This window comes from Prionailurus viverrinus, chromosome D3 (genome assembly GCF_022837055.1).
Source record: "Prionailurus viverrinus isolate Anna chromosome D3, UM_Priviv_1.0, whole genome shotgun sequence".
Lineage (NCBI taxonomy): Eukaryota > Metazoa > Chordata > Mammalia > Carnivora > Felidae > Prionailurus > Prionailurus viverrinus.
Genome location: NC_062572.1, coordinates 71,068,548 through 71,082,462, shown reverse-complemented (window position 1 = coordinate 71,082,462; position 13,915 = coordinate 71,068,548). Strand labels below are relative to the sequence as shown.

At 43.9% G+C, this 13,915-nt stretch overlaps 1 protein-coding gene across 2 annotated transcripts in view; it reads left to right on the top strand.

Annotated features, from left to right (window-relative positions):
* Positions 1-13,915, top strand: part of MYO5B (myosin VB) — a 339,094-nt gene that overhangs the window by 104,884 nt on the left and 220,295 nt on the right. Inside the window, exon 1 of one of the 2 annotated variants that reach the window (XM_047828138.1) lies at positions 4,137-4,208. The exons of the other annotated variant lie outside the window; for it this stretch is intronic. Coding sequence (XP_047684094.1) covers positions 4,158-4,208 — 51 coding nt within the window. The 5' untranslated portion in view covers positions 4,137-4,157. Of the gene's footprint in view, positions 1-4,136; positions 4,209-13,915 lie in introns of those variants that run through there. 2 annotated transcript variants of the gene reach the window in all.

Genomic DNA, 13,915 nt, shown 5'->3' with positions numbered 1-13,915 from the left:
GCTTCCCTTCATTCTCAGATGTCCCTGTTTAGACAGGAAATGATGTGGGCATCCTAATGGTGGAGCGTTGAGGCACAAGAGTCATGCCCAAAGTTCTGAGCTTAGTGATGAGGAGAATGGCCTGGCACTAGAAGTAATCAGGATTGTGAGGTGGGTGATACTGATCTATTTTGTTTACTACGTTTGGGACAGACTGACCCTTCCACATGATTCCATTCTCTTACTGAAGCTAGAACAGTTTTACCCCTGAGGGATACCTTCAAGCATAATGGCTGTGAAGGTTGTTTTTCTAGGAGCCATAACAGCCATCATTTGGGCTCTCGGAATATTGCTTTGAATGGCATGGCTCACTTTAGGGGGTTTGAGTTCTGGTGGCTCTGTTGCTGAGCAGCCCCCTGTACTGTGGAACGTTCCTCAGGTGGTCAGAGCAAGTAGCTGGTCAGTCAAGGCCCTGGGGTTCATTCTTTTTAACCATGTCTCTTAGATGATTATAGACTATTTCCAAAAAGGCAGCCAGCCTCACATGTGGTTGCTCTTAGCAATGGAGGCCGGGCATGGGTGTGTCTTTAGCTCAGGGGTGATCCCCCGTCCTCACCCATGGAGCCCTGTGGGCATACCTGCTTCATTATGTGTCCAGTGGATAAGCAGAAATGCTGCTGTGTAAGCTGGTTTTAGTCTTTATAGCAAGATGTTGCTTCAGTCCCTTGACTTCCTGGGTTAACTGTAGGCCATGGTGTGCTGAGGAAGGAAATGCAGGTAATTGCTCTATTTCATGGGTGGAATCTTTGGCCATGCCAAGGCATTGGTCCTCAAAGGATAAATAGCTTCGACAGGCAGACTGTGACAGAAGGTAGTTTAGTGAGAGCACATTTTCATTTTTATTTTTGAAATGGGTGCACTCAAGAGGGTCCCTCTGCGGGAGATGTTGCAGGGAATGTTTAAAACCTACAGGTTTAGGTTAATGGGCAGATCCAACAGGAAGTGGGCCCTGGTTTCAGTGTTTGTTGGTCTGATCGTTACAGAAAGAGTTAATATTGTATCAAGTGGCATCGGTGTGGCATGTACCAGATGCATGGATAAGAATTCTAAGGACACCAGAGTATTCAGTCCGTGTTAAATATTTGATAAACTACCTGTGAATCGCTTTTGCTTTTTTTTTTTTTTTTCTTGTGAGATGTGGTCATGGGGCAGTAGTACAGGGTGAAGGCCATGTCTGCATGTCTCTCCTGGATGGCAGTTCATTCTGAAGGGAAGGAGTAAGCCATTTTCTAGGTTTCTTTATGCAATCTTGCACATCTTAATTCCTTACACAAGAATTCATGAGTATGATAGAAATAAAGATGTAGAAAACAAAGTAAACTTATTTACCTTACTGCTCCTTCTCAACAGATCTCCTCTGTTTAATTATTGTTTCTCTATCAGATTTATCAGATAAGCTGAGGTTTGGTGTAACCTTCCCAAACTGGCCCTTTGCGAACACAGACTATATATATCTATAGATCATTACAAAAAAGATCATACTACATATGTTTTGTAATGGTGTTTTTCATTTAATACACCTTGATTATCTTTCCAAATCACACGTACTTGTGTATTCATGACTCACATGGATGACTGCACAATCTTACTCCCCCACTGTTGATGGAAACTTACGCCACTTCTCCAATTTTATAATTATAAACCAGGCTGTAGTGAACACCTCCATGGAGTCTGTCATCCAGCAAGTGCTTGTGTAGAAGACACGTCTACCCTCTTGATGTGAGCAGTCTTTTAATTTTTTTTTTTTTGCCAGATGCATAGGTTAAGTGGTATTTTTTAATGGTCTTGAGTCCTGACTGAGGTGGAGCATCTTTTCATATGTTGGTTGGCCCTTTATAGTTCTTTGAATCCTCTATTTATAGATTGCTCATATTTTGTACCTGATTGAAAGGAGCTTCAAAAACCATGGACAGTAAACCGTTGTCTGTTGGTGAATGTTTTTTTTGTCTTCTGTCATTTGATTTTAAAACTGTTGAGGGAGGGTCTTTAAAACAGTGAATGCTGTCAAATATGTCAGTTTCCTTTATGCATTCTGAATTTTATGTCCTGCACAGGCTTTCACGTTCTTGGAAATAAAGTATTTTTGGAGCCCAACGGTCTTGACATTTATTCAGTGATTCAACTAATATTAGAGGATCTACTTAATGTGTTCTGTTCCTGCCGACTACAGTAGCCTTTCCTCCCCCACTTAATTTCCTTTTGAGTTCCAGTATGTCACTGGCATTCATTCATCGTGGTGGCTTTCTAAAAACTGAATATCCCCCTGTTGGAAAGCTGAAAGTTCTGGTCTGGCTCAGCATTTGACCAACCTCTTCCAGGAGCCCCATGGTTTCCATGGTGGCTTTATAACCCTTTCACAGCTCCTTGAGAAGACTGGGTGCTTTCTCGTGATCTCTGGGCCAAAACCATGGGCTTCAAACACATCTGCCTTACTGAGGTCACAACCATGACCGAAAGCAGGAGCTCTTCGCTCTGTTCTCCCTTCCCCATTAAACTGGGTCAACCTTGGGCTTGCCACTGATTTTTTTTTTTTTTTTTTTTTCCCCCCCTCCTCTTTTGCTCATTCTCCAATGTGAGACCCAGTGGTCTCTTCTCAAGCCTCTCCCATCATTGGTGGTTGGCTTCATGATTCTTCAGAATTTCAGCTTAGGGCTGTGTCTGCTACTCTGGTTTTCTCACTGACCATTTATTTCGGCTACTAATCTTCTCTTCCCATCTTTTGAGCCTCTTGTTTGAAATCCCTTCAAGGCAGGCAGTTATTCATTTGGATTCTTCTTTGTTTCTACAGGCCCTTAGATGTGTCTGCCTCATTTCCTGGACTCTGTCTTTGCAGCTGAAATTAGAAACCTGCAGAAGCATAACAGATGCTAGAGTCTCATGAAGTAACGGGCTCAAAATAGCTCAAGTCTACTGGCAGAAGATTTGGCTATGATTCAGTGAGTGCCCACGATGGGGCTGCCCTGACTTAGGTCTCTTGTTTCCCAGGCTTTTGAGGATGGCTTGAGCACATCATCCCCTTGGCCCAACCTTTGCCTTTTCTTGTCTGATTTCCCCCTTTTTTCCTTTTAGTATATTTGAAGTTTTGGAAGACTTATAGGTACAAACCTGTATGTAAGTGGAGTTTAAATCTACAGAAGCTGCAAGCAGACACTGAACAGAAGCCCAGGGGCTACTGAGTGGTGTGTAACAGGGTGTGGCTGTATGTCAGGTGGCTCTGGGCATGTGGCTCATTTGATAAACAAATGACTGCCTGTGGATCCCAAGAGCCTCCTTTACCAGGAAAGCAGCAACTTGGACCAGTGGAAAGCAGAATAGTAGCTAGATTTGGGTTGCAGTTTGGGGCTACCAGTTACTTTCTGTGTAGGTGCATCCTTTAACTTGTCTGAGTATACCTACACCATGGGATGGCTGTGAGGATTCAGGGATGAGATTAGTGTACGTTGAATACTGTTAAAGTGCTGTCTCTAAATGGTAATGACCACTTTAGTATTTGTGGATGTTGAATTTTTGAGAATACAAGGACAGGCGTGTCAATAAGTTGAGTATATTTGTAAATGCCCTAGGAGACTTTGCAGATGGAGTCCTAAAGAACTACCTCCTGGTGTAGGTGGGGAATGCACAACATTTATATCCCTGAGTGGTCACTGATAAAGCTGCTGTGAGAGGGACTGCCAGACATTTGGCAACTCCTTTATAAACCTCTGGGACATTTGAATGATACTAGAGGACTCTGTCCGGTTTCCTTTGACCAGTGACAAGTGGTTGCAGTGCATCCATAGGCGCTGGTGGGGCTGTTCCTCTTCAGGTAGGGCCCCCCTCTTACGAGAATTCCCTTATGCTGGTGGCACAGGGCTACCCAGGCACACATCTTCTGATACGTGATTTGACATGCATGTCTTCATAGAAACAGGTTTAGTCTATTTGGGGTTTATAGGTTGTGTGGGCTGTCCTGGGGAACCTATCGTTTCTAGGATTGTTTCTATGGAAAAAGTCAATTCTGACTTCCACATTTAGAACTTAGAACATAGCTTATTTGCATGTTGATAAAACCCTTACTTAGGCTGTAGAAGAATTGGGGACCATGTTATAGGAGAAGTGGTGATACAATCTGGCTCTTAATGGATCCAAGAGGTGGTAACTCCCCTGTATTGTATTATAACACATGCCAGGTCAGTTGTAGGAAGTCTTTGGTGCATAAAATGCAAGGAGGCTACTCTGCTTTGATTTTTTTAAAAATAGATTTTGAAATCTTGGTTCAAAAAAAATCAAGGATTAAAAGGGAGCAGGAGCAGCTGCAGAAAACCCACTGTGGTGGGATGGTGGGGATTGCCCTGTTCATTGTAAATGCTAATTGTAGAGCACGTGGAAGTTGGTAGGGGAGTTACAGATGGATGTGGAAGCAAATCCAGTGAGGGATATTAGTTAACATCCTATAGCTGTTTCCTGGAATCCCCGTGTTTCAGTTCGTTTGGGCTGCTGTATTAAAATGTCATAGACTCAGTGGCTTATAAACAAATTTATTTCCCCAAATCCTGGAGGTTGGGCAGTCCAAGATGGATGTGCCAGAAGATTTGGGGTATGGTGAGGACTGTCATCTTGATGTGTTCTCACACGGTGGGAGGGAATAATTCTGGTCTTTTCAGCCCTGCATAAAGGCACTTACGCTACCTGTAAGGACTCCACTCTTGAGACTTGCTATGACCTTCCAAAGGTCCTACCTCCAAACACCATCACACTGGGGATTAGGTTTCAACGTGAATTTGGGGCAGGGGACACAAAATTTTCCTCAGAGGAAGTGTTGATTTGCTTTTCCTTTTTTTTTAATTAATAAATTTGTCATCAAACTGTCTTCCATACAACACCCAGTGCTCATCCCAACAAGTGCCCTCCTTAATGCCCATCATTCATTGAGCCCATCCTCTCCCCACCTCCCCTCCAGCAACCCTCAGTTTATTCTGTGTATTTGAGTCTCTTATGGTTTTTATATTTTCCTTCCTTTCCTCTGTTCATGTTTTCTTTTGATTCCATATGAGTGAAATAAATATTTCACTTTCTGACTTATTTTGCTTAGTATAATACACTAGTTCCATCGACATTGTTACAAATGGCAAGATTTTATTCTTTTTGGTCACTGAGTAGTATTCCATTGTACATATGCCACCTCTCCTTTATCTGTTCATTTGTCGATGGACATTTGGGCTCTTTCCATAATTTGACTATTGTCGATAGCACTGCTATAAACATTGGAGTGCGTGTGCCCCCTCGAAACAGCATTTGTGTATCCTTTGGATAAATACCTAGTTGTGCAATTGCCTGGGTCATAGGGTAGCTCTATTTTACTTTTTTGAGGAAACTGCACACTGTTGTCCAGAGTGGCTGTCCCAATTTGCATTCCCACCAATGGCACAAAAAGGGTTTCCCTTTCTCTGCATCCTTGCCAACAACATCTGTTGTTGCCTGAGTTATTCATTTTAGCTGTTCTGACAGGTGTGAGGTTGGTGTCTCATTGTGGTTTTGGTTTGTATTTCTGAGTCATATTGAGCATCTTTTCGTGTCTGTTAGCCATCTAGATGTTGTCTTTGGAAAAAAGTGTCTATTGTCTTCCCATTTCTTCACTGGATTATTTTGGGGGGGGGTTAGGTGTTGAGTTTAAGTTCTTTATAGACCTTGGATACTAACCCTTTATCAGACATTATTTGCAAATATTTTCTGTTCTGTCATTGCCTTTTAGTTTTGATTGTTTCCTTCTCTGTGCAGAAGCTTTTATCTTGAAGTCCCAATAGTTAACTTTTGCTTTTGTTTTCCTTGCCTCCAGAGACCGGTCTAGTAAGTTTCTGTGGCCGAGGTCAAGAAGGTTGTTGCCTATTTTCTCCTGTAGGATTTTGGTGATTTCCTAGCTCACATTTAGGTCTTTCACCCGTTTTGAATTTATTTTTGTGTATGGTGTAAGAAAGTGGTTTTTCTTCAGGCTTCAGGCTTATTTTATTATTTTTCTTCAGGCTTATTCTTCATGTTGCTGTCTAGTTTTCCAGCACTATTTGCTGAAGAGACCTTTTTTTTTTTTTTTCCATTGGATACTCTTTCTTTATCAGAGATTAGTTGGCTATGCGTTTGTGGATCTATTCCTGGGTTCTCTGTTCCATTGATCTGTGTCTGGTTTTGTGCCAGAACCATACTGTCTTGATGCTTACAGTACAGCTTAAAGTCTGGGATTGCAATGCCTCCAGCTTTGGCTTTCTTTTTCAGGATTGCTTTGGCTATTTGGGGTCTTTTCTGGTTCCACTGATGTGCTTTTCCTATCTCAACCCCTAAAGAAGGGTTCCTATTATGTAAGCTTGAGATGAACTGGAACAAATTATATTTTCAAAAGAAAGCAGACTTGCCTTCTGGAAGGTTACTTTTGCCAGGCGAGTGGCCAGAAATAATGGACATTTTTCTACAAGGGTCTGTCAGGCACTAGCATGCACTTTCTACTGGATTGAGCATTTTGGAAAAACCAAAGATGTATGATACACAATCCTTCAAAAGTTTATAATGTGGATGGGTAGGTAAGATAGATATGCAAAACAGTGACTGGAAAAGACAGTATGAAATGAATTGCTTTGCTACAAGTCATTTTTGGAAGATGGGGATATAAATTATACATACACGAATGCATACATTTTAAATGACCGTGTGCTCAAATGCCTAATCCAGGTAATTAGAGAAATTTGGTGATTTCTGAAGTATAGGCTCAAGCTTGAAGGAGGGCAAGACTATGGGTTGTGCGAGAGGATGTGTCAAAATGTAGATTTTTAAAAAGCAATTCATTGTTGTCTGTTCTGTTCCTAATGAGCTAACCTGGAGTTAAACCGAAGAAAACCCATTTTTGTCAGAAAGATTTTGCCTCTGCTCTCCCCAGTGTTCCCACCTATAGTTAAGCTGCCTGGGGTGGGGACAAAAGGAACGGAAGCCACTTTTCTGATGTGTGTGGTAGCTCTTCCCACTGACACCTGCCCAGTGAAGCTTCCTGAGGCTCAGCTCTGATCTTGCCTTTATCTGGTTCAGAAACTGAGTAGTTTCCTAGAGCGTGAAGTCCTCTCTTCTGAGCATGGTGTCGAGGGTCCTCTATCATCTGTAATCCTGACTTCCTTGTACCGTCCTTTGTCCACTAAACCCACGGCCGGCCTTCAAGCAGGCCCCCTCCCCCACAGTGGCTGCCGTGTGTTCTAGGAGAGATTCTCTTCCTGGGACACCTGTTCCCTCTCCTTGCACGTCCTTCAAAGCTCTGCTCCCATGTTAATGTTTCCACAAAGCTTCCCTTGCCTCTCTAGCTAGTAGAATCCCTGCCACCTCTTGGTTAGTGGCATCTAATGCCTACTGCTCTTGGGGCTCTTGGTACTTTTTTCCTCCTGTATTGTGGATGTACGTGGAAGTTTTTTCTCCTCCCCACTGGAAAGAGCAGAGTCCCCAGGCCCTTCTCAGCTTGGTGCATGTGCACCTAACATCACCTGTGCTTCCCTCACGAGAGATCTTCCTTTCTGAGGAAGGTGCCTCACAGATCAGAACTGGCAGCCTGAGCTTGGTACCCTGTGCTCTGTTACTCAGGCCTTCAGCCCTAACTAGAAAACACCTGGGTCTCTTTGTTGCTATTCTCACATGTTGGTGTGGTGGCTTTTGCTCAGGTCTGCATAGCTGATGGACAGAAGCAGACAAGCACAATATGATTCCATTACCATTCAGCTTTATAATTGTCTCCAAGGCGTTTGTCCAAGGTCATTTCTCAGAGCAGCCAGGGGTATAAACAGGCAGTTGTTTGCCAACATCAAAATCCTACCTGGCTGTAGCTTAGGGAAGGCTCTCTCAGGATGCTGGGAGAAGGCTGAAATACTGGGATGCGTCCTTGGTGACGTGCTGTTAAGGGGTTGGGTAATGGCGATGCGTGGTCGTATTTACAGCTGTTGGACACCCTAGATGTGCCATCGTTGTGGTCTCTGCATGATTTTCTAGAGAAGGCTACCACTCTCAGTTGGTCTGGTTTGGGGATATTACAGAGTGACTACCTGTTTTGGTCATTGGTTGCTGTATACAAACCACCCCATCATTTAGTGGCATGAGAGATGTATTTTCACGTTTTGTGATTCTGTGGTTTGACTCTTGGCCAACCTGTCTGTGCTCATGGCTTTAGCCTCTGCCTGTCACTGTGAGACCTAGGCTCATTTCCCAAGACTTTGTCCCTCTGGGCCCTACACATAGATGCCCATAGCTGCTGGTGTGGTCAGCAAGATTCCTCCAACGGTGGCATTTCCACAAGGGAGCTCTTTATTTTTGGCCTATGTGCAAGAGTTATATAACTTGCTTTTAGATCTTCAATGCCTCCATGGTGTGTGACATCCATAATAGATACTGAGGAGTGTGAACACTTACGAGGCTCACCAGTTGGAGAGTTGGATAAACAATGGTATATACACACCTACAGTGAAACACTGAAATTGGTGCATCAGATATCTGTAACAAGGGAAGTATCTATGGTGAGTGGGCAAAATTATGGGGTATATAGTATATGCTACCATTTGTCTCAAGTAGACAGCCAAACTACACGTGTATTTATGGATGTAAATTGATGTAGTCTTGATACGCCAACATGCATGTGAGAATCGCTACACTGTCCAGTTTTTTACGTAGAGAGCAGTGCAATGATGAACCCTCAACCATGAGTTTGTGTTTGTTTTTAAAAACCTAAGGAGTAGAAACAGGTTATCACATGTTAAAATTGTATGTTGGGGATATGGCTATCTTCTCCAACTCCTCTGTACATAAAATCTGCAATATTTTATAGTTAAGTGTTTTTAAAAGGAAAGATCCTGACATGCCAGAGATTCACAGAAATAAACCTAGGCTCGGTGAGAAGGTAAGTAGGGATTTGATGAGTCACATGTCTGTGCTAGAGACTAGAACCCCCACGTGACTTGGTTTGCACCTGACCCATTTTTCCACTGCCCCATGTCATCCCATTGTACTCAAACCTAGAATGTTTGGTGACATTTATAACTTTCCAGCCACATTGGTAATGACTGCCTATGGCATGTGTCTGTTAGGCTCTGTTCTGGGCACAGAATAGCCAGATGATATTTAGGGCCTGGCTTGTTAGACCAGTGTTCTGACATCTCTGTAAGGAGAATCTCTGTTGGCCTCCCTGTAAGACCTGGGGCTTCGCACAAGATTGTTGACTAAACCTCCCTGGCAAAAACTGTGTGTGTGACTCCAGAGGCCTGAGGAGACCTGGCCAAGCGTTGGGAAGTGCTGGTCGCCTGGACTAGGGACTGTCTGAATTGTCCGTGCATCTGTCCTGGCACCTGCTACATTGGTGCTTAAATATTTATTTGAACTAATGGATCCAAGAATGTTTTATTAATGTGGCATTGTTAATCAGGATGGGGACGAGACCTTCTCCCTGTAGGCTGAGAGTAAAAAATGATTTATTAAGTTTTAAAGAGTAATAACAAAGAGCCTGGAAAGAAACCTTTCACCTGGATGGAGTTTCCTGGGAGCAGCTCTTGGAGGTTCCTTTGCAGGAGACCTTGAAGTTCTGACCTGTGTGCTGGTGGTCATGCCTGGCTGCTTTTCTCAGCTTCCTGGGGGCAGGTGGCCACAGCTCCCCTCCTTGTACCGTTGGGCAGACTTGACCCACGGGGCTCCCCTCCTCTTCACCCCCTCCACTGTGACTACTTCATGGTCAACTCAAACTGCAGCGTCCCACAGAAAGGGAGCTGAAGCTTTTATGGAGACCTTGCAGTTTATGGGCTCAGGGAGGCAAATGGATAAGATAATTGTGTCCTCTCCCCACTTGCCCTGCCTGTGTTAACAGTGGTCAAAGCTAAAATGGGAAATAGGGCTTCTCAGAAAGGAATTGAAAACTAGGAGGGTTTCTACTGAGTGGTTGCCCTTGCCTGTGGGCCACAGCTCTGTCGTAAACAGCCTACATGTGTTAAATGATCTTTGCACTTTTATGGGTGATTACATCACCTTGTAACTTAAACGGTTTGGTTATCTCGGTTTCACAGTACACGTAATTTCAAGGCGGTGATAAGTGAATGGCTGGTGCCCCTTGGAAAAGTAAATGGATAAAATAGTCTTTGTTTAGCCTGGGAGTGGAGATGGGCTGGTTATTAGCTAATGATGACTCTAGGGGTTACAGATTGAGATTTTATGAAGTTCTAAGAAAGAGTTCTCTGAAGGCTTTTCCTGATACACTTTTGTTTTCCTAATTCAACTAATATGCTGTGTTGTTCATATGTTGGAAAAACTGCTGGCCACTCATGAGTAATGTAGACAGAAGCTGGGAAGGCTGGTGATGTTCTCACATACGGCGGGGAACGTGGACATGTCATGGCTCTGAACTGGGCACAAGGTGGAAGTGGCCAGAAAGCTGCTTCAAAAACATGGGCTCAGTCCTGACTCTGCAGTCACACAGGATAAGTGGACACGAAGTCCCTTTCAACTTGCCAAGCCCTGCCTCCTCTGCCCCTTTATTTTTATCATTCCAGAGGTGGAATGATATTTATCCTACCTACTACTTAGGGGAGTTGTGAGGTTTAAGCCAGGTAAAGATAAAAGGTCTTTGGAACTATAAGCCAGTTCTGTTGTCATTTCCATCATCGCAAACATCAAGATCCTCAGGCTGTGTAGATCTGGCCATAAGTTCCCAGAAGGTAGGAGCATAGAGAACTCTGGAAGTCTCCAGCAAGGCAAACACTGCTGTGAGTGAGGAGTTCTCTAGCCCTGACTGTATGTAGGGCCCAAACTGGATAACCATATTTCTGCCAGGGATTGCAAAGAAGGGATTTGGAAACTGAGTTGATAGTTCCTTTTAAGGGTCTCTCTCTTTCTCTCAGGTGTCAGGTGATGTCGTTTAGATTTCCAGTGAACACACTTCTGCACCTAGCAACCCACTGCAAGGGACAGAAAACAGAATGGTCCAGAGAGAACAACAAAGTGGTAAAGCGGAGGTAGTGAAAATAATAAAATAAATAAAGGTGTATAACCCAGAAGATAAAGCTAATAAAAGATAAATCTTTCACTCTGTTAGAATTGACATGTAGTTTATCCTGGGTAAAAAGCTAAGGGGGAAACAGATGTTCCTCTTTTTTCTTTCCCTTCTTGCTTTGCAAAGGAGGAAATTGAGGCTCAATTTCCACAAATTGAAATTGCCACTATGTTAGCTAACAGATGCCAGGGATTGGTCTAAAAACTCCATATAATATGTCCTGGAATCTTCCCATCTACCCCACAGGAGGCACCTGATGATAAACTGAGGCCCAGGGAGGTTATGTGACTAGCCTGAGCCACACAGCTAAGAGGCAGACGGTCTGGCTCCAGAATCTTTTTACTAGGACACTCCTGTGGCAGTTGTTCAGGGAGATGACAAAGTCCTATTCTGTAATTGACTTTAAATTGCAAATCTCCCTTGCGGTGGACTGGAGTAGGTGCCTGTGGATGGCAGAGTTTGAGATTCCTGCTGGTCTTGTGGGTCAGGGTGACGATGCTCCCTAGGGGGTATACCCCCATTTCACCCACAGTGGTATGTGGCCTTGGGGAGCAACCTTGCAACTCAGCTGCTACATTTTCAGAATAGTTGGCCAGATGCAGGAAGCCTTCTGAGGCTGTGATTGAAAGTGAAGTTAATGTCCCTAAGCAAGGACTGAATTTTCTACTTTGTCTTTGCATCCTCAGTGCTCTACTAGCCTGTCACATGCTTGCTAAACTGCCATCTTCTCCATCAAATCCAAAAGTCGTCTTTATCGGGGTGGTAGTTTCAAGTTCTTAGCTAAACTGAAATGAATGTCAGTGACTAAGTGAGCTATTAGGAGACAAAGCAGTTGGGGTAGGGGATCAGAATGATATTTAGGTCCTGCTCTTGCAGTTATTAGGCCAGTCTCTTGAGGTAGAAGGGATCGGGGCTCCAAAAAAGTTAGGTGGAACATGCTAATATCACACACATCTACTTAGGGTCCTAGCTTTAAGCACAGTGAAGAGTGAGGCTCTTGATCCTGAATTGGTTTGAATTTTCAAGAATGCATTTTTAAGTGTAGGTTGCCCCTAATATCACTAGACAGCTACAAAAAATTCTCCCAAGTATTTGGAGTTGTCTTTTAGAAACCTTGCTGCCAGTGACTGTTTCTGGGTCAACCTATTTGGTCCATAATACACCTGAGTTATGAAATTCCCACTGTGAGGCTGAGGGAGGCCTTGGGTCTTGGAGTCTAACCATGGGGCATGGGGTATGCTTCGTGGTTTAGACGTGACAGTGATGTCTGGCATTTTGCCTACCTCCTGTTAGGTTTGGCCCTCTTTTCAAACCTCCTCCAGCCCTTGGTACCTTTATGAGCCCTGAGGTTCACTGCTCTTGAAGTTGCCTTGATAATGCAAAAAAGATATTTCCTCTGAGAGACTGCTCTCAACCCTTTTTCTCCAAAAGGCACTAAACAGGTTTGTTGTAAGGGTGGGAATTCCCAACATACTATATTCTTAGAGGCTTATTTGCATTTTTAAGGAAAGAATTGCTAAAACAAATGAATCACTTTCTGGTAAAATGTCAAGTTTCTAACCAAGAATTTGGGGAATGTGAAGTAAATGGTGACGGGGCAAAAAGGGCCACTAGGCTAGTCTAAAACCCATCTCCCTTCCATGGTTCTTTCTTGGTAGACAATTAAGAATTTCTGGAACTCAGGTTTTATTTTCCAACAGGGGGAGGATCGAGAAGACTGCATGTGTGAATCATGGTATTAAAAGTTACCAGCCCTGAAAAAATTGCCCAGAAATAGGACTTTTTCTATGAGAGTCTTTATATCCCAGGATACCTGATTTGTGTACTTGATCAAAAACCCTTCCAATATTCCCAAACCAGCCTCTGAGTGTGGTAACTTGTTTTGGAGAGAGCTTTTTAATTTTATCACAGTGAGGGGATTGTACACCTTCACAATGAGGACATTTCCCTCATGGTGTTTTTTTTTGCCCCTTTCCCACCACCTTTACAGTAACTCCTGGATGAATCACCTGCGTGTAGAGAAGGTGAATAGCTGGCAAGATCCCGAGCCATCCGTTAGCTTTTGTTAGCTGTTAGCAAGTTATTTAAAAATAGAGCTTTGTTTTCCCAAGGGTTTAGGATCCTCCTGTGTGGGAGAATGGGCTTGGAGGGTCCCTCAGGCTCTGGAGATAGGGCGTCTTCACCCAGCACTGCCAGCCAGTCCCCTGGTGACTGTAGGTCAAGATAATTTATCCTGAGGGCTGCTGGCCCCAGGGGAGGGAGGGAGCCACCGGAGAGGCTGACCTAAATGCAGGCCTTGTCAGCTTGTTAAAAGGTGGAGGATGAAGGGGAATACTGGCAAAGCTGCTGGAGAACACAGCGGATGCTTGCTTGGAAGGCGTGTTGGAGTCAGGTGACTCATAATTGTCTTCCAAGTTCAGGTTGCTCCCAGTTGCGTGAAAATGATATTCTTAGCCCCTATCTCCTGGTCATTTTAGAGTTAATGAAGTTTAGTATTTTAAAGTAATCCCCCAACTTGAAATGCAGGCCCCTGGACAGAGTTGGGATGGGCAGACACCTGGCCAGAGACTCCTCAGATACCTTCCTCCGGGTGCAGGCATACTCCATGACGTTGGACAGGACAGGAGAGCTTTGCCCCTGCATGTCTTCAGTCCCCTTAGTGTGGGAGTGTGGTGGCTCATCCTATAGTCCCTTGCATGATGCTTTTGCATAGCAAGTGTTCTGTAAGCAGTTACTGTTGAGCACAACTCCCTCCAGTGAGGCTTTGGATGTATTTTTTTTTTTTTTCCATTTGTCTCTCTTCCCTTTGTCTTACTCTAACACCTTCAGGAGACTTGGTTTGAATGTGGC